This window comes from Toxorhynchites rutilus, chromosome 1 (assembly GCF_029784135.1).
Source record: "Toxorhynchites rutilus septentrionalis strain SRP chromosome 1, ASM2978413v1, whole genome shotgun sequence".
NCBI lineage: Eukaryota > Metazoa > Arthropoda > Insecta > Diptera > Culicidae > Toxorhynchites > Toxorhynchites rutilus.
Genome location: NC_073744.1, coordinates 101,990,826 through 102,014,186, shown reverse-complemented (window position 1 = coordinate 102,014,186; position 23,361 = coordinate 101,990,826). Strand labels below are relative to the sequence as shown.

At 41.9% G+C, this 23,361-nt stretch overlaps 2 protein-coding genes and 1 long non-coding RNA gene across 3 annotated transcripts; 2 read left to right on the top strand and 1 right to left on the bottom strand.

Annotated features, from left to right (window-relative positions):
• Positions 1–1,178: 1,178 nt before the first annotated feature.
• LOC129765459 (uncharacterized) lies at positions 1,179–1,937 on the bottom strand. The gene is made up of 4 exons (XR_008741438.1): positions 1,923–1,937; positions 1,717–1,867; positions 1,492–1,661; positions 1,179–1,431 (listed from the first exon to the last, which is right to left on the bottom strand). It is a non-coding gene; the product is annotated as an uncharacterized LOC129765459 (long non-coding RNA).
• Positions 1,938–12,971: 11,034 nt separating this feature from the next.
• LOC129765446 (uncharacterized) lies at positions 12,972–13,806 on the top strand. Its single transcript, XM_055765780.1, has 2 exons — positions 12,972–13,298; positions 13,353–13,806. Exons 1-2 carry the CDS (start codon positions 12,983–12,985, stop codon positions 13,676–13,678), a joined length of 642 nt encoding a protein of 213 aa, XP_055621755.1. The 5' UTR covers positions 12,972–12,982; the 3' UTR covers positions 13,679–13,806.
• Positions 13,807–13,884: 78 nt separating this feature from the next.
• LOC129761247 (uncharacterized) lies at positions 13,885–15,621 on the top strand. Its single transcript, XM_055758961.1, has one exon. It carries the CDS (start codon positions 13,885–13,887, stop codon positions 15,619–15,621), a length of 1,737 nt encoding a protein of 578 aa, XP_055614936.1.
• Positions 15,622–23,361: the final 7,740 nt, after the last annotated feature.

The following is a 23,361-nucleotide window of genomic DNA, read 5'->3' as shown; positions in this document are numbered from 1 at the left end:
GAGTTGACTGTATTTAAAATATATATTTAACAAAAGCTGTCCCCTTTGTATAGTCCTACGTCACTCCGGTTATGTCCCCGACATTACCCACCCGTCTTTTGTACTATGTATTACCGTTCCTCATGATTGTATTTTTATATGTTTGTGGTTTTTCTTAATAACGTGCTTCGTTCCATCATTGTTATATTTTTTATGCAAGCGGAATTTCGATACAAATTCTCACTATCTAATTTATATTCTGCAAAATTGCACCGATTGATTTGTCGTTAGGTTTTCCCATCAAGTTTATTATTATAAGACGATTGTAAATTATAGAAACGAATGTTAATTTTTTTTCGCTTTGATATTTTTTGACACTACAATCGCTAAATATTTTCTGCAAAACCAAGCGTTAGCATCTTGTATATTGCCTAAAAACTACCTTACGGAGGTCGGCGCTCGACGAAAAATTCCTCCGGTAGCCTGTTGGACGGTACCCGGAACAGACGTGCTCACTTCGATTCTGGATACAACACAAGTGATGGAGGTTTCGATAGTTTTCGATAGCGTTAGTCTCAGGAGGGTCCGGACGATAGTGGTGGCACCTATTCGCCCAAATGGTCACCCATTCCAATCCACATATGCTTTAGTGGGAAACCACCACCAGCTTCAGTTGCACCAACAGCAGCAACATTTTCCTGTTGTCATCTGCGGGTACAACTGGTCTTTCAGTTCTGCTCAGTGATGAAAGCCACGGTGGTGGTGGCATAATACGTTCGCTTGAGGAAGAGTTCAAGAAAGGCATCGCGCTGCAGGATCAGCTTGAGCGAAAGAAGCTGTCGAATAAGAATAAGTAATATGATCGAATTCCAAGATCACTAACTTATTTATTAATTCGTAGGGTCGACATTTCTTCAGAATATGATTTGACACTTGAAAGTGTCAAGTCCGATGAGAAAATACGAACGCTAGGAAATATCCAACCTCATAGGTATACCTGATTACTTTGAATGAAATATAAATTGTATCCCATAACATATTTTAATATTTCTCCAATACAATATTCATGACTATTCGAATTAAAATAATGTGTAGTAAACAATACGTTCACTGAAATTTCTTTATTACCCTACAAACATGAAATTATTCGCGACCATTGCTGAAATTCATGAGCTTGCTCGATCTTCGTCCAGCAGCCAGTTCGAACATCTCTCTTTGAATGAGTTGATTTATTAATCAACTTTTTCAGAAAAAATTGTAACTTCTCGTTTTGTCAACCTGAAAACAACTGATAGCATCCATTCAATAATAATGATCAACACTAGACATCCTAATGTATCCATGTTAGGTCTTCTATAATCTTGATTGTATCATGTACGGCCGCTTCCTTCTTAGTTCCATCCACGTCGATCTGCAATTTTCAACAGATTTGATTGTGTCAGTCAAATTTCCCTGTAATATTCGAAAAAATTCATAATTCATAATAATCGGGTGGTATTTGTGTGACCAGACCAATTGCATCGCTGACTATGCCAAATAGCACACAACCCGTTGTCGCCGTCGTTCGCTCACCAAAGTTTTGCATCACGAGCGAACCGTGGCGGAATACATTCACCATATCACCGAGATCGCATTGAGCAACCTTTGGTACTTGCTATCGTTCGTCGTCCGTTGCTGCGGCCCTTCAAATAAAAACAAAAATTGTTCGTATTATAAACAGAGCTACGGAAATCCTACTTAGCCATCTTTTAGGCAAACAAATAGATTGTTCTGTTATCCGCCCGAGGAAATCACTGTCATCCAATTTGGTTAATAGTCGCGAGCGATCTTCTCAAAATTACCTCCAGCGTGACAGATCGCATCAAATCACCCACCAAAATGAAGTCGCCTGCAAAAACACCATTACTCTGAGGAATCCAAGTGATTGCATTAATCTTGTTTACCCTTGGTTTTATATGCCAACACGTTATTGAAATGGTTACATTCAAGTCGCAAATTCAACATTCTTCGGCATAAGCTTCGAGTAACCGGTCGTGTGCTGTGAGCGTCTCCGTTGAAGCATTGTTTTCGGTTACCGTTGGCTGTTATTATTTTTTTTTTTGTCGCCCGGGTGTGCTTTTTTCGCGCGTTTTCGAATTGTTCGAGATATCGTGGAACGCAGTGTGAACTCGGAATTGGTGAGAAAGGCTGAATCGTCAAAGCCTGGCAAGGCCAGCCGGCTTTCAGTTATCGCCGATTTGTCGCCATCGCAGTCGAAGTCGGACATCGGTGGTCAGTTGCACGCACACAATACCAGCGCGATTCGCTGCTAACTTACAGCAGTGTGAAGGAGAGCATCACTTCTTAGTGGTGTGTGATAGTGCCGAGCGCTCAAGCGCTCCGATTGAGAAGCAAGCAGCGGTTGCCAGTTCATCAGCACTGGGGTGCATTGTGGTGAATAGAAATAAATAAGATATAAGATTTATTTTTTTTTTAATTTTTTTTTTAATTATTATTATTATTATTAAAAACAAATTATTAGAATATAAGTACGAATTACAGAATGGCAGAAGGAGGGGGAGGATCTCCAGATATGGAGATCTCTGATGATGACTCCCCTCTGGTTGAAAAAAGTTCTAATAAAGGAACAGCGAAGACACTTAAACGCGTTCCTACATCAGAGGATGTTTCGTCCGGGGACGAGTCTGCTAACTCTAGCAAGCCCCCCTCTAAAAAACCTGCAAATACCTCCTCTCCAACCCCCCTCGCTCCTACAACAGCTCAGATTTCGCCTCCCCATCCTGTTGTCCCCGATCCCCTTCAATCCTCGTCATCTCCTTCTCGTCCTGTAGTCTTCTCTCCACGTGTCAAGGTCTATCCTGAAGATGCACCTGGAACTGGTCCGTGGGTTGTTTTCTTCAGGCCTAAGCCAAACGGAAAAGCACTTAATGTTATTCAGATCATGAAAGATCTGGCAAGATACTCCTCCGTGACAGAAATTTCGAAGGTTAGACCGACCAAACTGCGTGTTGTCGTAGCTGATCGGAAAGACGCAAACGGTATTGTCGTCGACCAGAGGTTTACCCTGGAATATCGTGTCTACGTGCCTTCCCATGACGTAGAAATCTCGGGGGTGATAACCGAAACGGGTCTGACGTGCAAATCAATTATGGAAGGAGATGGCAGATTTAAAAAGCTGCCTTTGATTAAGGTTAAAATCTTAGAATGCCGACAACTCGGCAAAGTCTCCCAGGAAGGGAAAGAATCGAAATTTACGCCGTCCGACTCGTTTAGAGTCACTTTTGCTGGCTCCGCCCTCCCTGACTACGTTATGGTGGACAAATTGAGGCTACCGCTGCGACTCTTCGTGCCAAAGCCCATGACTTGCCTGAAATGCAAGTCAGTTGGTCACACAGCAGCTTACTGCGCCAACAAGGAGCGCTGTGCCACTTGCGGAGAGCAACATGTGGACAAATCCTGCAGTGCGATTGAGCAAAAGTGTCCATATTGCGGAGGAACTCCGCACGTGCTCTCGGCTTGTGAAACTTACAAGAGTCGCTGGGAGAAGCAGAAGCGCTCTTTAAAGGAACGCTCGAAGCGCACTTTTGCGGAAATTTTAAAGGGCGCTTCTCCATTGGCCCAACAGCAACAACCTTTAACCGCAAACAATGTCTTCGCTTCGCTGCCAGTTGACGAAATGGAAGCGGATACAGCTAACGAGGGCACACCGTACATCTTCCAAGGGAATCCCCGGCGCAAAAATGTGACCACTCCCAAAGTTCAAGTACAAGCCCCTCCGGTTATACCCTCTGTTAGCATGCCTAAAAAATCGAGTGCAGCGGACAAGCAAAATCAGGTTCCTCCTGGCTTCCGTGGGAATAATTCACCTTCGAACGACCCAGCACTCGAAGGAACATCAAAAACCCCAACTGTCCCTATTTTACCGTCAAGTTCAACTTCCCAATCGGGATTTATAAAGTTGACTTACCTTGTGGCTCAAATCTTCACATGCTTTAATGTTTCCGACTCCATCAGAACCATTGTCATATCAATGCTTCCAGTATTAAAGACAATTTTGCAACAATTGATGCAAACATGGCCCCTCCTTGCAATGATTATCTCTCTTGATGTCTAATTCAAATAGAGAGGTCGGAGATATCACTGTTTTACAGTGGAATTGTCGTAGTCTTATCCCTAAATTGGATACATTCAAATTTTGACGTAGGACTACGTCTTTCATTTCTATACCGGAGTGTAAAACCAAAGTTTCGAGAACGAAAGCGTTACGCTGGAGACCGAGATTTTGAGCGTTAATAGGTCTTAAACAACTGAACGAAATGGTATGATAAATACTTCATTTGAAAGATAAAATGTCTACGCGTCATATACTTGTTACTTTTTCATCCAAAAACTTGTTTCAATAGTCTTAAAATTGCTTTCAAAACAGGCTATTGAAATCAAAAATCGGTATATAAGCGAGCGCCGCTCGTAAACCCACTCAGTTATGATTGAACAGCGATTGGAGCATGTTGTCGCTGTTGTTGTGGAGCTAATTTCGTTTATCATGAAAACGCTGATGAACGGTGTCACCAAGAGCCTGTTTGTGCACCTAAGGCCAAAAGGGAATCCATCAGGAGGAGAGTGATGCCACGGTTCCGCTTGAAACATCGGAGCAGCCGCCACACACACACACATACACGCGCGGAATTCTCGTTGCTATCATCGTTGCTGAAAAATAATCTGCCAGTTCCCCTGGGAATTGAAAAATACATTCATGCGAAATAGTTTATTTTAATGTTTTCTATCCATATAACACTGCAACCAAATACATTTGGTTTTGTTATTTTTCAATCAATCGCAATTAACAGGAAAGCTTCTGAATATTTTTTTTCCCCATCAGTGGAAATTTTCGTATCCAATATTGGATGCATAACATGAAAAACGGAAAATGTTTCACATCGCGAAAATCAAGCCATTTTCGAGCGATTATTTGCTTTCTACTCATATAATGCTGCGACCAAATACATTTCGTTTTGGATTTTTTCAATCAAGTGCGATCAACGTAAGACCACGTCTTTTGGCAATTTATTAGAGGTGCAATGAATCTTTAGGAATTCCCGCTCTACGCGCACTGGTAAACAATGTTTACTCAACAATTTCTCAAACGAGAAATGGGTGTGGTGAGAAAGGATTAGCGAACGCGAAAACGACAAACGGCAGAAAGATACGTTTGGAGGTTGAAGGAAAGTGGCAGAAAACTTCTTCATTCTATCATTCAAATAATGTGATTCATACCACATCGTTTTGCCAGAAAGAGATTATTAATGTTCAAAGGAGGAATCGAGTTCTCCGAGGAAATTACCCAGCGCAAATTAGAGTCGACTATCGATTGCGGCATTCGTACACAAATATTTTTATAATGCAGTTTCACCAAAGTGATTTCTTCGGATATATTCACTACATCATGTCATGTATTTCATATTCTTCATTAAGAAATCCATATCCATGGCACCTATCGGTAACGAATTATTATCGAAACCACGATTTTCGCTAAATGCTCCTTTCAGTTCGGCCTGTAAAAAACTTTTCTGTACTCTAATCCATCAAATTTGGAGCCCTGAAAAGGGCCGTTGATTATATGCTAAGCTAATATAGCACGCTCTCCTCGGATACGATGGGCAAGCTGGATGTCCTTGGGCATGATGTGACGCGTTTTGCATGGATAGCACACAAATTGGTATCTTCGAATAAGCCTCCTGCAGCGTCATAACCGCGGAACTTTGGAAGCGCAAGTCGGTTTTGAAGTCCTGAGCAATTCCACGAACCAAATGCTGCAAAGGTAGCTTGCGGATCAGCAATTCGGTCGACTTCTGATAGCGATGAATTTCACGCAAAGTTCCCGGTCGATAGCGATGTGGCTTCTTCACCTATCCTGCGGCTGGTGCGCTTATCCGAGCTGCTTTCGTGTGCCTTACCACTGAAAGACTAACTAGCTATCTGCTTGGTCCCAAACAAACGAGTCGTCACGGTGCGAGAGTAGAGTAAGAAATGAACGAAAGCAAAGGAAGCGTCATTTTATAAACCATAAAAGTATAGAATCTAAATCCCACCCTTATTATATTCGTGAGTATACAGTAAGCTTATACAATAAAGAGGGTGGGGTTTACATTCGATTCTTTTATGTTTTATAAAATGACACTTCCCTTGCTTTCGTTCATTTCTTACTCTACTCTCGCACCGTGAGGACTTGTTTCATCGGGACTAAGCAGACAGCTCGTTAGTCCTTCGGCGGTAAGGCACCACGAAAGCAGCTCGGATAAGCGCACCAGCCGCAGGAAGTGTGAAGAAGCCACATCGCTATCGACCGGGAACTTCGCATGAAATTCGTCGCTATCAGAAGTCGACCGAATTGCTGATCCGCAAGCTACCTTTGCAGCATTTGGTTCGTGGAATTGCTCAGGACTTCAAAACCGACTTGCGCTTCCAAAGTTCCGCGGTTATGACGCTGCAGGAGGCTTATTCGAAGATACCAATTTGTGTGCTATCCATGCAAAACGCGTCACATCATGCCCAAGGACATCCAGCTTGCCCATCGTATCCGAGGAGAGCGTGCTATATTAGCTTAGCATATAATCAACAGCCCTTTTCAGGGCTCCAAATTTGATGGATTAGAGTTCAGAAAAGTTTTTTACAGGCCGAACTGAAAGGAGCATTTAGCGAAAATCGTGGTGTCGATGATAATTCAATACCGATAGGTGCCATGGATATGGATTTCATAATGAAGAATATGAAATACATGACATGATGTAGTGAATATATCCCCATATCGAAGAAATCACTTTGATGAAACTGTTTACCGTTTGTCGTTTGTAAGTGTTGGGAAAGGGCATTATTTTTGCTGAGTAAATTCCAAGAAAAAATCCATTCCTTCTTCAAGCGTGATTCATTCTGCTTCGGATCAACGGAACAGTGATAATCATTTCATACAAAAGATAAAATGTCCAAGAGTTATATGATTGCTATTTATTGAGTCGGAAAATTGTTTCAATAACTTAATGATAGCTTCGAAAACAGGTTATAAAATGACGCTTCCTTTGCTTTCGTTCATTTCTTACTCTACTCTCGCACCGTGACGACTCGTTTGTTTGGGACCAAGCAGATAGCTAGTTAGTCTTTCAGTGGTAAGTCACACGAAAGCAGCTCGGATAAGCGCACCAGCCGCAGGATAGGTGAAGAAGCCACATCGCTATCGACCGGGAACTTTGCGTGAAATTCATCGCTATCGGAAGTCGACCGAATTGCTGATCCGCAAGCTACCTTTGCAGCTTTTGGATCGTGGAATTGCTCAGGACTTCAAAACCGACTTGCGCTTCCAAAGTTCCGCGGTTATGAAGCTGCAGGAGGCTTATTCGAAGATACAAATTTGTGTGCTATCCACGTAAAACGCGTCACATCATGCCCAAGGACATTCAGCTGGCCCGTCGAATCCAAGGAGAGGGTGCTATATTAGCTTAGCATATAATCAACGGACCTTTTCAGGGCTCCAAATTTGATGGATTAGAGTTCAGAAAAGTTTATTGCAGGCCAAACTGAAACGAGAATTTTCGTTTGGATGCCATACAGCATCGAGAAAATTCCGGAAAGATCTAATCGTTGCTGAAAAATAATCTGCCAGTTCCCTGGGAATTGAAGAATACATCCATGCGAAAGAGTTTATTTTAATGTTTTCTAATTATATGGCGAACACAGCGACCAAATACATTTGATTTCGTAATTTTTCAATCAAGTGTAATTAGCTGTTTATTAGAGATAGGAAATTGCGTTACGAAAGGGGGGGGGAGGTTCAAAATCCGGATTTTTGCGTTACGTAATTTGTGCATGACGCCTGAGGACATCGACAAGACAACATCGTTACTGAACGAGCTGAACGGCGAGGGATCGAGGTATTCATTACCTGGCTTGACCTGACCTGAAATGCAATCAGTTTGTTTTAACTGTGAGGGAGCGCAGAAAAGCCGATCGATCAGAAGGAGAAGAGAAAGTGACCAAGAGAGTATCAGCATCGAAATACGGTTCCTCGGGAAGACATAGAAGCAGCCGCCACACACACACACATACACGCGCGCAACTCTTTTCGTTTCAGGTTATCGAGAGGAAACCTGGAAAGAAATGATCGTTGCTGAAAAATAATCTGCCAGTTCCCCTTGGAATTGAAAATTACATTCAAGCGAGTTTATTTTAATGTTTTCTATCCATATAATACTGCGACCACATACATTTGGTTTTGTGATTTGTCAATCAAGTGCAGTTAACAGGAAAGCTTCTGAAGATTATTCTTCAGAACAAGGTTTTTTGTATCCAATATTGGATGCATAAAACCTTGAGTCTTCAAAGTAACACTCTCGTTTTTGAAGTCACCCAAATATTTATTTATTCATTCATTCAGGATGGATTTAGATTCAACTTCAAACAAATGATCTCTAAATCAACGATAGTCCTACGTCACCCTTGCGGTTCTACCATAGATATAACCCACTTCCTGTTTTTAATTCATAAGTTCAATTGTGATGTTTTTGCTCTGTCCGAAACTTGGCTTTCTTCGCGAGATGATCTCTCTTTCCACGATTTTAATATTATACGCTTGGACCGTGATGACAGATACGGAGGGGTGCTATTGGGGATCAATAAGTGCCACTCATTTTTTCGAATTGACCTTCCACCTATTGGAGGGATTGAAGCTGTTGCTTGTCATGCAAACATCAGAGGAAAAGACCTCTGTATTGTCAGCTTGTATTGGCCTCCGAGAGCTGCGGTTAGCCGCAAGCAACTTGTTGACATGTGCTCACTCCTTCCTGAGCCACGATTGATCTTGGGAGACTTCAACTCTCACGGAACTGCCTGGGGGGAACAGTACGACGACAATCGTTCACTGTTGATATATGATCTTTGTAACAGCTTCAATATGACACTTTTGAACACTGGGGAAACAACACGTGTACCTAAACCTCCTGCTAACCCAAGTGCTCTTGACCTCTCGCTTTGCTCGAATTCACTATCGTTAGATTGCAAGTGGAATGTAATCCAGGACCCCAACGGTAGTGATCACTTGCCAATCAAAATTTCCATCACCATTGGGTCAAATTCTTCTGAATCTATAAACATGGCATATGACCTCACAAGACACATTGACTGGAAAAAATATGCGGACGCGATTGCTCTAGCCATCAATTCCAGAGATGGTTTACCTCCATTGGAGGAGTATAACTTCCTTTCTCGTTTGATCTATGACAGCGCGGTTCGCGCTCAAACGAAACCCATCCCAGGTTCCACCATTTCCCGAAGGCCTCCCAATCTATGGTGGGATAGCCAATGTTCCAAGCTTTATGTAGAAAAATCGAATGCATTTAAAGCTTTTCGGAAACGTGGAACCCCTGAAAATTTTCAAACGTATTTAGCCCTTGAAGATCAATTTGAAAACTTAATCAAAGGGAAAAAACGTGCTTATTGGCGAAATTTCGTGGGAGGTTTGTCACGAGAAACGTCAATGAAAAAATTATGGAAAGTGGCTCGAAACATGAGAAATCGCTCTTCAACGAATGAAAGCGAAGAATATTCACATCGATGGATTTTTAATTTTGCACGGAAGGTTTGTCCTGATTCCGCTCCTGTGCAAAAAATTGTTCGAGATATACCACAAGATAGGTGCGATCTTGATTCCGAGTTTTCGATGGTAGAATTCTCTCTTGCTCTCCTTTCATGTAACAATTCTGCTCCGGGATCGGATAGAATTAAGTTCAACTTGCTGAAAAACCTCCCTGATGTGGCGAAACATCGCTTGTTGAATTTATTCAATCGGTTTCTGGAGAATAATATTGTTCCAGATGATTGGAGACAAGTACGAGTTATAGCTATTCAAAAACCCGGAAAACCCGCGTCCGACTTCAATTCGTACCGCCCAATAGCAATGCTGTCTTGTATACGGAAATTGTTGGAGAAAATGATCTTGTTTCGCCTTGATCGATGGGTTGAAACGAATGGCCTACTCTCAGATACACAATATGGGTTCCGCAGGGGCAAGGGGACGAATGATTGTCTTGCGTTGCTTTCTTCAGAAATTCAAATGGCTTACGCCGGAAAAAAACAAATGGCTTCAGTATTCTTGGACTTAAAGGGGGCCTTTGATTCTGTTTCAATAGAGGTTTTGTCAGACAAATTACACTCTCGGGGTCTTCCGCCTCTATTGAATAATATTTTATATAACTTGCTTTGTGAGAAGCATTTGAACTTTTCTCACGGAGATTCGGCAGTAAGTCGGGTCTCTTACATGGGACTCCCCCAGGGCTCATGTTTAAGCCCCCTTTTGTACAACTTCTATGTAAGCGACATCGACAATTGCCTTACACAAAATTGCAGCCTAAGACAACTTGCAGATGATGGAGTGGTGTCTGTCGTAGGATCAAACGAATCCGACCTGCAAGGACCCTTACAAGATACTTTGAACAATTTTTCAACCTGGGCCATTGGGCTAGGGATCGAATTCTCCACGGAGAAAACAGAGATGGTGGTTTTTTCTAGGAAGCATAGACCAGCAAAACCAAAGCTTCAACTTTTGGGTAAACCGATCACTCATGCTATGTCATTCAAGTATCTTGGGGTCTGGTTCGACTCCAAATGTACTTGGGGGGCCCATATTAGGTATCTGAGTAAAAAATGTCAACAAAGAATAAACTTTCTCCGTACAATTACCGGCACCTGGTGGGGAGCCCATCCCGAAGATCTTATAATGTTGTATCGAACAACTATTCTCTCAGTGATGGAGTATGGCAGTTTCTGCTTTCAATCAGCTGCCAAAATACACCTCATTAAACTCGAGCGAATTCAGTATCTTTGTCTCCGTATCGCGTTGGGATGTATGCCCTCAACGCATACCATGAGTCTCGAGGTTTTGGCAGGCCTACTCCCACTAAAAGATCGCTTCAATTTATTATCTCTTCGGTTCTTCATCCGGTGTAAGGTCATGAACCCATTGGTGATCGGAAATTTTGAGCAGCTGATCGAGCTAAATTTTCACTCCGGATTCATGAGTTCATATCATGAATTCATCTCCATGCAGGTTGATCCTTCTTCGTATATTCCCAACCGTGTTTGTTTCCCTGACTACATCAATTCCTCTGTGCATTTTGATCTGTCCATGAAGCAAGATATCCATGGATATTCAGATTACCAACGATCGAGGATCGCTCCAACGATCTTCGATGAAAAGTATGGGGGTATCAATTGTGATAATATGTACTTTACTGATGGGTCCACTATAAACGAGTCCACAGGATTTGGAGTGTTCAACGAATTTTTTAGCACCTCACACAGTCTTCAGAATCCTTGCTCAGTGTATATTGCTGAATTGGCAGCAATTCATTGGGCGCTGGACAGCGTCGCCTCACGACCTGTTGAACACTATTACATTGTAACGGATAGTCTTAGCTCTGTCGAAGCTATCCGTTCAGTGAGGCCGGAAAAGCACTCGCCGTACTTCTTTGAGAGAATACGAGAAAATTTGAGTGCTTTATCCAGACGCTGTTATGTCATTACCTTTGTGTGGGTCCCTTCTCATTGCTCAATTCCGGGTAATGAGAGGGCTGACTCATTAGCAAAGGTAGGTGCGATTGAAGGCGATATTTATCAGCGTCAAATCGCCTTCAATGAATTTTACTCTTTAGTCCGTAAAAATACCATCGCTAACTGGCAACGCAAATGGAACGAAGGTGAATTGGGCCGGTGGCTTCACTCGATTATCCCTAAGGTTAGCCTCAAACCATGGTTCAAAAGTCTGGACTTGAGTCGGGACTTTATTCGCACCTTCTCCCGACTCATGTCCAATCACTGTTCGTTAGACGCGCTACTCTTTCGTTTCAATCTGGCCGGCAGCAATATCTGCGTTTGTGGCCGAGGCTACCACGACATCGAACACGTTGTTTGGTCGTGTGAGGTGTATCTTGTTGCCAGATCGAATTTAGAGAACTCCCTTCGGGCTAGAGGAAGGCAGCCCAATGTGCCGGTGAGAGATGTGTTGGCTCGGTTAGACCTTGATTACATGTCCCAAATATATGTTTTCCTTACATCTATCGATGTTCGTGTGTGATTATCCTTATATCCTTATACCCTCCATTTCTTCCTTTATGAGTAATTGGTCCGCTTGCTATAAACAGGAGAATGAAATGTAAATTCACAATAGATGTACGAATAGATTTAAGAATTGAGTGTGTGTGATTATCAACATTGTAATAATTTCCTTATACCCCATCCTTTTCCTGAGAAAAATATGTCACCCTTCTAATCTCGAGTTCACCGCGAGTAATCGGTTTCCCACATTACTAACCATAGATTTAAGAAAATTGTTCATATATATAGTTTTAAAAATATATTTAAGATTTCGGCTCCTTTAAACTTATGCAACTGAGCCTGTAAAAATAAACGAATTTATAAAAAAAAAAAAAGTCGCAAATTCGGAGACGCAAATCTCAATCATTGTTTACGTTGAGTTATTTGTTGCATGATTTTTACGTGTTTTACGTGTGTTGTTCCGCATCTAATTTAACGTACGGTGTTCAATGTGAAAGCTATTGCCTCTGAGAACATTAATTTAGTGAAATTCTTGTGATAAAGCTTAATGACTTTTGTTGTGATAATAGTGTTGTGCTTTGCTGTTTTGTTTTGTTCCTCTCGATCAACTATCGCACACGTCCCATCGTTCACTTTTGTGGCAACAGCGCCATCTGTTAACTAGTAGCAGAAACAACTTGCACTCAAGCTTGCATCCACTGTATATTGGTCAAACCACAGACAAGAGAACATTACACATCACAATGGCTTGTACTGTGCACAAGAAAGTTGCCAGAAAGTTGTTTCTAACTCTGACCGGATTTTTTGTCAAGGATACTGCGGTAAACCATTCCACATGATTTGTGTCAAAGTCGACATCCCGTTTTTGGATCAGCTGGGGCTTTATGCAAACAATGTGTTTTGGATGTGCAATTGTTGCGCCGAACTATTCAAAAACAGCAGCTTCAGAAACATGATCGACAATGGAACAAGCGGTTGTTCTGAACCGAAGGAAATTGTCTCGCTGAAGGACGATATTGCCAAGCTTAGCCAAGTTGTAGAGGGTTTGGCCGCAAAAGTCGATGCGAAAACACTGGCTCCTAACAAGTCGACAGCGTGGGTAAACGCGAAACGGTCTGCTATGGAATCAAACACCCCTAAACGCAGGCGCGGTGACACCGGCAGTCCTATTTCCAGCCCTACGATGCCAACCAGGACCTGTGGAACCAAGCCAATGAGCGGTAAAATCAAAACAGTGCCGCTTGAAGACGATATTCTCTGGATCTATCTCTCAGCTTTCGACCCCCAAACGACTGAAGCTGAAATAGCATCTCTGGTTCGTGAATGTTTGGATTTGGGCTCTTGCACTGAGCCTAAAGTTATAAAACTGGTTCCTAAGGGCAAGGAGCTCAGCGCAATGAACTTCGTGTCTTTCAAGATTGGGATCAGTTCAAAATTAAGATGCTCTGCGTTGTCACGAGACTCATGGCCGGAAAATGTCATATTTCGAGAATTCGAGGATCGTTCAAAAAACCAGCTCAGAATTACCAGGATCAATCGAATTCTACCAGTGGAACCACAACCATCAGAAGGAGATCCAGTTGTACAGATGGACGCTTAATACCCGGCATATCACCGCTACCTCCATCGCTTCATTCTTCAGGAATACTGTGCACCGCATCTTCAGGTCAGATACCGGGATGCAAACTTGCCGCACGCACAGTGGAAGCCCCTAATCTGCCCATCACAGTCGAGCCTCTCCATCCAGTGACCTGCAGCCGTCCCGGTCCTGTGTTTGGGATCGGAGAAGGGGTCTTCCAAAAAGAAATGGCAGGCAAGTATCCAGTTTCCTCAAGATCTCCGTACCGTGATACTTCTCCTAGTTGCAGCAGTCAATGTCCACAACAACCCGAACTTACCCCCACGTACCGAACACTGGGATGCAGCCAGATACTGAGACGCAATTCTGCCACAAGCACCATGGGAGCTCCTAATCCGCCCATCACAGTCGAGTCCTTTCAACCAGTAACCAGCAGTCGTCCCGGTCCTGTGTATGGGATCGGAGAAGGGGTCTTCCACCGTGCCTCTCCAGGCAAGTACCATCGTATTAGCAACTATTCACTCCCTGAAATATCCCATAATCCCAGTTACGACACGCTGCCACCGGAGAATAATCACGACCGCGCGTCATCGCTTCACGTCATCGAAGGGCATCAGCAACGCAACGTCCCCCGACATGTAACACGTGACTCTAACCGGCTACTGATTTACTATCAGAACGTTCGGGGGCTGCGCACCAAAATCGACGACTTCTTCGCAGCTGTATCAGAATCATATTATGACATTATCATTCTTACGGAGACCTGGCTAGACGACCGTATTTTCTCTCCGCAACTGTTTGGAAACACGTTCACCGTTTATCGTAACGATCGTAATTCACGTAACAGCTCCAAATCACGCGGCGGTGGTGTTTTGATAGCCGTCTCATCCATGTTAGGCGGTTTCATTGATCCTACTCCAGTGTGTGATACTCTCGAACAGCTTTGGGTCAAAATCCGGATAGAAGGTTTGGTCGTTAGTATCGGTGTTATTTATTTACCACCCGATAAGAGAGGTGATCTCAGATGTATTGAGAAGCATATTGATTCCATCGGAGCCATCATTTCTCAGCTTGAAGCACAGGATGTTGCATTTGCGTTCGGCGACTACAATCAGTCTGGTTTAGTGTGGAATATCCCGTCGAATGCTCCACCTTCTGTTGACTGCTCACGATCACGTTTTTCGACTGCTTCCTCGGCCTTACTCGATGGATTCTGTTTCCATGGTCTAACGCAGATCAATCCAGTGCCGAACAGGAATGGCCGCTTGCTCGATCTAGTGCTGGCGAATGATGCTGCTTTATCGAGGTGCTCGATCACCGAGGCTGCCGATCCAGTTACTCCGCTCGACACCGATCATCCAGCACTAGAAGTTGACGTCAATCTACCGACGCCAACTGGTTTTGAAGATGTACCAGATCTGACTTCCTTCAATTTCCAGAAAGCTGATTTCGCAGCATTACATCAAGCTATAGCTCAAGTCGACTGGGAATTTCTGGAGACTATCGAGGATGTGGATGCTGCCGTTGCCAGGTTTTCTGATGTCATGACCCGTATCATCGTTGATTGCGTTCCTGTGCGGAGGACTGCACGGAGACCAATCTGGGGCAATAGACGACTGGGAGAACTCAAAAGATTGCGATCCTCTGCTCTCCGGCGTTTCTGTAGGTTGCGCTGTCCGTTTGCTAAGCAAGAGCTGAACCGAACGAGCAACGAATACCGTTTGTACAATCGCTTCCTGTATAAACAGTATACGAGGCGTATGCAGAAAAATCTCCGTAGAAACCCGAAACTTTTCTGGTCCTTTGTCAACTCCAAGAGAATGGAAAAAGGCTTGCCCGTGAACATGTTTCTGGTGAACCACTCGGTTAACACTGCACTCGAGAAATGCAATCTTTTCGCTACTCACTTCAAGCGAGCATTCAATTACCGTTCGTCCTCCGAAATGCAAGTTGCTGCCGTCTAACGGCAGACACTCAAACCAACGTATTGAATCTTGACATCTTCCGAGTCACCAGCGATGTTGTGGAGGCTGCGATCCGCAAATTGAAGTATTCTTTGACTCCCGGTCCGGACGGTATCCCTTCTTGTGTACTCAAAAAATGTGCGCCAAGCCTTGCCTACCCTTTATCGGTTCTATTCGACACCTCTCTACAGCAGAGTATGTTTCCTTCGCTATGGAAGCAGTCAGTGATGTTTCCAGTACACAAGAAAGGAGACAAACGTAACATAGAAAACTACCGAGGAATCACATCACTTTGCGCCTGTTCAAAAGTTTTCGAAATCATTGTCAATGATGCTGTGTTTTCCTGTTGCAAGAACTATCTGTCAATGGATCAGCACGGTTTTTTCCCAAAAAGGTCTGTCGCAACCAATTTGGTCGACTTTGTTTCCATTTGTCTGCGCAATATGGAGCAAGGTACACAGGTGGACGCAGTGTATATGGACCTCAAGGCTGCTTTCGATCGCGTCGATCACAAAATCCTTCTAGCAAGGCTGAACAAACTCGGGATTTCATCAAGACTAACGACATGGTTGAACTCGTATCTGAAAGATAGACAGATGTGTGTCAAAATTGGACCTGCACAATCTGCGACATTCTCTAATCCTTCGGGGGTGCCTCAAGGAAGCAACCTAGGTCCATTGTTGTTCTCACTATACATCAACGAAGTATCCTTGATACTTCCAACTGGGTGCCGCTTATTCTATGCTGATGATGTGAAAATTTATATGGCAATCAGGAACGCACTAGATTGCCATAGGCTTCAGGATCTGGTCAACCGCTTTGAAGAATGGTGCTTGAGGAATATGATGTCGCTCAGTATCTCGAAATGCAGCACTATTTCGTTTCACCGGAAGCTCAAGCCAATAGTGTTTAACTACTCCATTTCTGGTCAAGTTCTGTCGCGAGTGAGCCACATCCGTGACCTTGGAGTGACCCTTGATAATGCGCTCAGTTTCCGACTGCACTTCAACGAAATTATTGCTAAAGCCAACCGGCAGTTGAGATTCGTTCATAAAATTACAAGTGAATTTCGTGATCCACACTGTCTTCGATCTCTATACTGCTCGCTAGTTCGATCTACACTGGAGTTTAGTGCAGTTGTCTGGTGCCCGTTTCAAACTAACTGGATTTGTAGGATTGAGTCTATTCAGCGGAAATTTGTGCGACACGCTCTCCGGAATCTTCCGTGGCGGGATCCACTAAACTTGCCACCGTACGAGGCTCGTTGCCAACTCTTGGGACTGGAGACGCTGGAAAGGAGACGTTTCAACGCTCAGGCTATGTTTGTCGCCAAACTTTTGACCGGAGAAATCGACTGCCCTGCACTGTTGGAGCAAATTAATATGTATGCGCCTGAACGTATTCTTCGTACCAGAAACTTTTTGTATCTTGAGGGACGCAGTGTGAACTATGCGTTGCACAATCCTGTTCGTTTTATGTCAGTCCGTTTCAATGATGTGTTCGACTTATTTGACTTTAATATCTCTTCGGACACCTTTTACAGACGACTCACATCTTTGTATTGTTTTATTTTGTTGGACCATTGTATTTTGATTTAGTAGTGTCGTTTAGTTTTAAGAAAATCATTAAGACCAAGTGTGAGTCAGATGGTTTAAAGAAAAGAAATAGAAATAGAAATAGAAATTCTTATCATCAGTCCACTCATACAATCGTACAGTTGAATTGATGCTAGCTAATACACGACGGTTAAACTCAATGAGAGAATAGCACGCTCCCTTGATTCCCTTCTCGCTAACTTGAGTGAGGGCTCCATCCGCGTAGTGATAGATGATAATCCTTCCTACTTTGGGTTCCGGTTCCGCTTGATGTACCAGTGCTGTTCCGACGATGCAATAAGTATTCGAGTCGTTACCCAACTTCGCCGGAATCAGTGACATAGTATACTCCGTTTGCATGAATTGATGTGCATGTAGCAACTCGAACGTATTCTGATCGATGATAAGTAGATTGTGAATTTCAACTTCTTGACCAAACTCGGCACTACTGGCTCCTGGCTTAAGCAGTGCCATGTTGCTCGAGTAAGTTACATTTGTCGTCTGAGTTGACGCGCTCTGTCTCGAAGGAGTCAGACCACTCGAGTCCTGAAGATCCATTCGCCCCGTTATAACACCAAACTATTGAGAAGCTTCCAGGTCCCATTTGTACCGTTCGAATGTGTAAGTTTTGAATTTCATTAATTGTACCAAGAATAATTGAATATTCGGTTGCAAGAGCCAAACTGTCCTGATACGCTTCGGCATTAAGTGAGCACATATGATTTACTTCCTTCAGGTTGACATTTGAGAAAACCGCTGCCGAATGGTTCCGAACGGCTGGAGCTTTCGTTCAAGACTGAATGTGACAGTGCTGAGGGAAAAGAATGTTATTATTGTGAACATGTACAATTGGCCGTTTCATACCTCTTGTGCTCCGACTTGCCTGCTTCAATTTCGATATAATGAATGTCGCATGCCGTTACACACGCAAGCTGACATGAATTTCACGCGACTACACTAATGCACTCATCTTCCGGCGGATTCCATTCACATATCATCGATTCGTTGTCACATTGGATCAATCGTGCTGTTATGGAGTAACCTGAATAATTTGGCCATCGATATTCGCACAGTAAAATGTTTGCGGATCACTCAGAAAACCGGGAATTTCCGTTTTTTCCAGACAAAAACTGTACCCAATGTAGGAATCTCAAATGAAAACAAAACAGAAGTGAAAAAATAAAAAAACATCTTTCATCGATGTCGATAAAACAGTTTACCAAAATGAATCTAGTACACAGAAATACGGCCGTAAATGAGGATAGCTTTTTCTTTGACGACGTATCGTATCCGACGAATCAATATACGGATACGGCCGTAAATGAGAATAAAGTGCGATTCACATACAACATACACGTCACGTCTACGTTCCGTCACGTCACGTTACGTCAGTTATTCTACCATGCATTTCTTATGGAAACATTCACATACACCGGCAACGTAACGACCCGTCAGCATACGTTCAACGAAAACGACCGGCAGGATTTGTAGAAAAGAATAATTGACGGAGACGGACGGCTCGTTTGGTTTTTGTCTCGGCTTTTGTTTTGATTTGGTTGTACAGTAATTTATATCTAATTCGACATTAAGCTAATTGGACAGATCTGTGATGCAATACGTTTAATTAGACATTTTTACCTCTAATTGGACATTTTTGTAAATATTGAATTCGGGGCCCAAATTATGGCCCCACATTGAAAGTCGCTAACAGTCGCGAATGGCCGATTACTGATCAAAATCGACTCCAATACGACACTGAGTGGTGCCTCAGCATATCGCATTATAAGTAACTTACTGTACTTTTTATGCCAACATATCGCTTAGCTCCAAATTTCGGAGTGAAAATCATTCGCGACTAGTTGAGAGAATTATTCTATTTATTATTATTGTTGAATAAGGGTCGGACTACGGGGTTTAAGCATTTAAATAATTGAATTCAATGATTCCCATTGAATTTTTCAAAATTTAGAACTGATTCTAGGCATGCTGATTTGAAAGAGGTCATTGCAATTTAAAATTGTTGTAGATGGCGTCACCATGAATAACATTGAATAAATCATTCGTTTGTCATTTGACGTGACGGTGCTGGTGGAAGCATTGACTGCATGTGTGAATTGGTGGAGACATTGACGGAACGTAGACGTTCTTCTCCGTAACGTGCTATGTGAATCGCACAATACACGTCACGTTCACGTCCCGTCACGTCACGATACGTCAATGATTCTACCATGAAATTCTCATGAAAACATTCACATACACCAGCAACGTAACGACCCGTCAGCATACGTTCAACGAAAACGACCGGCAGGGTTTGTAGAAAAGAATAATTGACGGAGACGGACGGCTCGTTTGGTTTTTGTCTGGGCTTTGTGTCTCGGATTTTGTTTTGATTTGGTTGTACAGTAATTTACATCTACATCGACATTAAGCTTATTGAACAGATCTGTGATGCAACACGTTTAATTAGACATTTTTACCTCTAGTTGGACATTTTTTTAAAATTTTGAGTTCGGGGCCCAAATTATGGCCCTACATTGAAAGTCGCAAATGTCCAATTACTGGTCAAAACCGACTCCAATGCGACACTGAGTGGTGCTTCAGCATATTGCTCTATAAGTAACTTACTGTACTTTTTATGCCAACATATCTTTTAGCTCCAAATTTCGGAGTGAAAATCATTCGCGACTAGTTGAAAGAATTATTCTATTTATTATTATTGTTGCATAAGGGTCGGACTACGGGGTTTAAGCATTTAAATAATTGAATTCAATCATTCTCATTGAATTTTTCAAAATTTAGAACTGATTCTAAGCATGCTGATTTGAAAGAGGGCATTGCAATTTAAAATTGTTGTAGGTGGCGACACCATGAATAAAATTAAATAAATCATTCGTTTGGCATTTGACGTGACGGTGCTGGTGGAAGCATTGACTGCATGTGTGAATTGGTGGAGACGTTGACGGAACGTAGACGTTCTTCTCCGTAACGTGCTATGTGAATCGCACATAAGGGTGTATATTATAATGAAAAGTTTCAGTAATAATGTTGGAAATGTATAAACAAAGGGTTAAACAAAAGTCGGAAAAAATGTTTTAAGTGACTAAATAACATGATGTGAACATTTTTATTCTAATTTTAACATTTGAAAACTGGCTTCGTGTCTTCTAATATGATATGTATTACACTAACGAGATAGGGACCCAAACTATGGTCCCTAATTGAAAGTCGACACTATTCCTTTTGACGTGGGACAACGTCTAACCGGAATATATGGAGGGTAAAATGAAAACCTAAACACAGAACATGCAGGAAAAAATGAAAGATTTCGAATGCTTATAGCTCGAACATTTCGTACTGGATAGGAGAGATGTTTGCATCAATTGATAGGGAATATTTCTACGCATCTATCGCAACTAACAAAATGTTTTTCATTAGATAAACAATTGAATAACTGTAAAATATTAGGCGTTATCTAAACGCCCTAACTGCATCGTTTTGATTGGCCCGATTTACGGTTTCCCTAACACAGCTATCAAAACCAAGCAGCCTTGGGGAAATCGGCATTGCAAATACATGAAAGTAGGGGGACTTTTGTTCTCATCCAAAAATGTTCCCTAACACAGACTTTAAAACCAAGCAGCGAAATCGGCATTGCAAACACACGAAAGTAGGGGGAGCTTTTATTCCCACCGAAATGTGTTCCCTAATAGAGATTTCTAAACCAAGGTGCCTGGAGAAATCGGTATTTCAAATTCATGCAAGTCGGGGGTATTTTTGTTCCGACTGGAATGTGTTTCCCTAACACAGACTTCAAATCCATGGAGCGTGGGGAAATCGGCATTACGAATTCATACAAATCGGGGGTATTTTTGTTCCGATTGAAGTGTGTTTTTCCTAACACAGACTTCAAAACCGAGGTTTCTGGAGAAATCGGCTCTGCAAATAAATGCAAACTGCGAGTACTTTTGTCCTCGCTTGCCTTTGTGCAGAGTGGAATATGTCTGTCTTAACATGATCTTCTAAACTTAGGAACCTGGGAAAATCGTGCAGACACTAGAAGCGAATGAACTTCCCAGTTTCAAGCAAATTCGAGATTCGAGAAGTATGTACACTTTTGGGATGTAAACTTCAGAGGGAAATGTAAAATAAAATAATCGTTTGATAATTTTTTTTTGTCTTTATTGGAAAGATTTTCAGCCTTAGGCTGGTTCATCAAACGTTTGATAATTCTTCCGTACATATATTTTGTTCTAGTCATCATACCAAACGTAAAAGGTCCGTCATTAAATTTACTTGTAACGAAGAACAATCAATCACAATAAATGAATTGACTTTACATGGCATTTGTTCATTTTTTTCACTCACAGAGCAAATATATTGAACTGAATTGAATTTGGAAACTGTTTCATTCAATCAAGAATTTAGTAAATACAAACGAATGATTGCTAAGCTAAGGTAGTTCCACGTGAAATGAAAACGTCTCTATTGTGATTGATGATAGACTATTGATCGTTTTCGGGAAATTAAATATCTTGGCGTGATTATTGATGACAAACTAATAAATTTTTTCAACTCGATGCCAAGACATATTAAATGTGCAAAAACATTTACAGAATTCAAGAGGCTTCGTATTTCACACATTAAAGCTGTGTTTTCTTAACAGCCGAATAATGTTTTTTTTAATTTTTTGACGAAGATTGTATCTGACGAAGTTTTATACGAACGGATTTAGTGTGAACAGTTTATTGTAGAATTTTTATATATATATAATTTTTTTCAATGAATACTGTACCTGACGAAGTTTTTTTTGTTTTTTGTTGTTTTTTTAATATTAATTTTCAAAAATTGTTTTCATCAGTATTATGTCAGTCATGATCATGGTGATGATGGACTATTTTTATTTTTTATTTTGTTGTTTTCTTTTGTAGTAGTTAGAAAAAAATAAAAGTAGTCTACAAAAGTTTGAGCCTCGCGCGCGTCGCTCAGATATAAAGGATATAAAATAAAAGTTATGTGAGGGCCGGTCTAGGGTTTTTTCGTGATGGAAAATTTCTCGACATCTCTGTATGGGGGTACTCATTGTCTATCCAAAACTAGGCTGGCGGTTGGACTTATGCTCTGGTGGATCAATTGGCTGCAAGGGCCTAGTCGGGGTCATATCGGCTCTGTGGCGGATAAAACTGAGTATTGGCTTCTCTTTTGATAATGTAATGTAAAATATTTTTTTGAATTTATATCTGTAAGTAAAATCAGTTCGTTTTTTTGTTAAACTGATTTCAAAGCTGAGGAAAAAAATATTATCTTCTAGATAACTCGTCTTGCTCAAACCTTTGTAGGGGAAGGTGGCGGGACCATCATCATCATCATCATCACCAAACTTCTCGAGTTTGGCAAGCAGTATGTTGTAATCAACCCTATCGAAAGCAGCCTTGAGGTCGGTGTACACAGCATCCACCTGCGCCCCAATTTCCATATTCCTGAGGCAAATCGAAACGAAAGGAACAAGATTCGTTGAAACAGATCTCTTCGAATAGAAACCGTGTTGATCAGCAGAAATATAGTTTGATTGTTTGATTACCTAACAAACGTAGTCCTGACAATCAGATGCGTCTCGTCCGCCTGTTCATACAGTTCATAGGACAGGTAGACAATCTCAGATTAAAATGTATATTATTTCACATTTGTAATTTTTTTTTTTGTGATTTCCATGTTATCCCGAATATCCTTATTATATTTTCTAATTCGAGGGAACTCAAATCCACCGTGAAGAATATAATCAGATAATGACATTCGAATAAACCAAAACCCGCGCGCAACACAGCTTTAACGCTACGAAATAAGCAGTAATGACTACCGGGCTCAAACCATTCATCTGAACCCGCCATCATCCAATCACAGGAAAAACACAGTCAACTACGTATGAAAAGATCACTACTACTAATGCGCTGCCTTGCGTAAAAATGACGTTTTCTGTTCTATATTTCTGCTGAACAAAACCGATGCAAACGATGGAAAATACACACCACCATTCTTCAGTGTTTGTTCGTAGTTGTCATCGTTTCCCTTTCTGTTTCTCTTCCTATTCCTGATGTCATTAAAATTTGAGAGAGGACACGAGACCGCGAGAGTACACAGCTCCAAACAC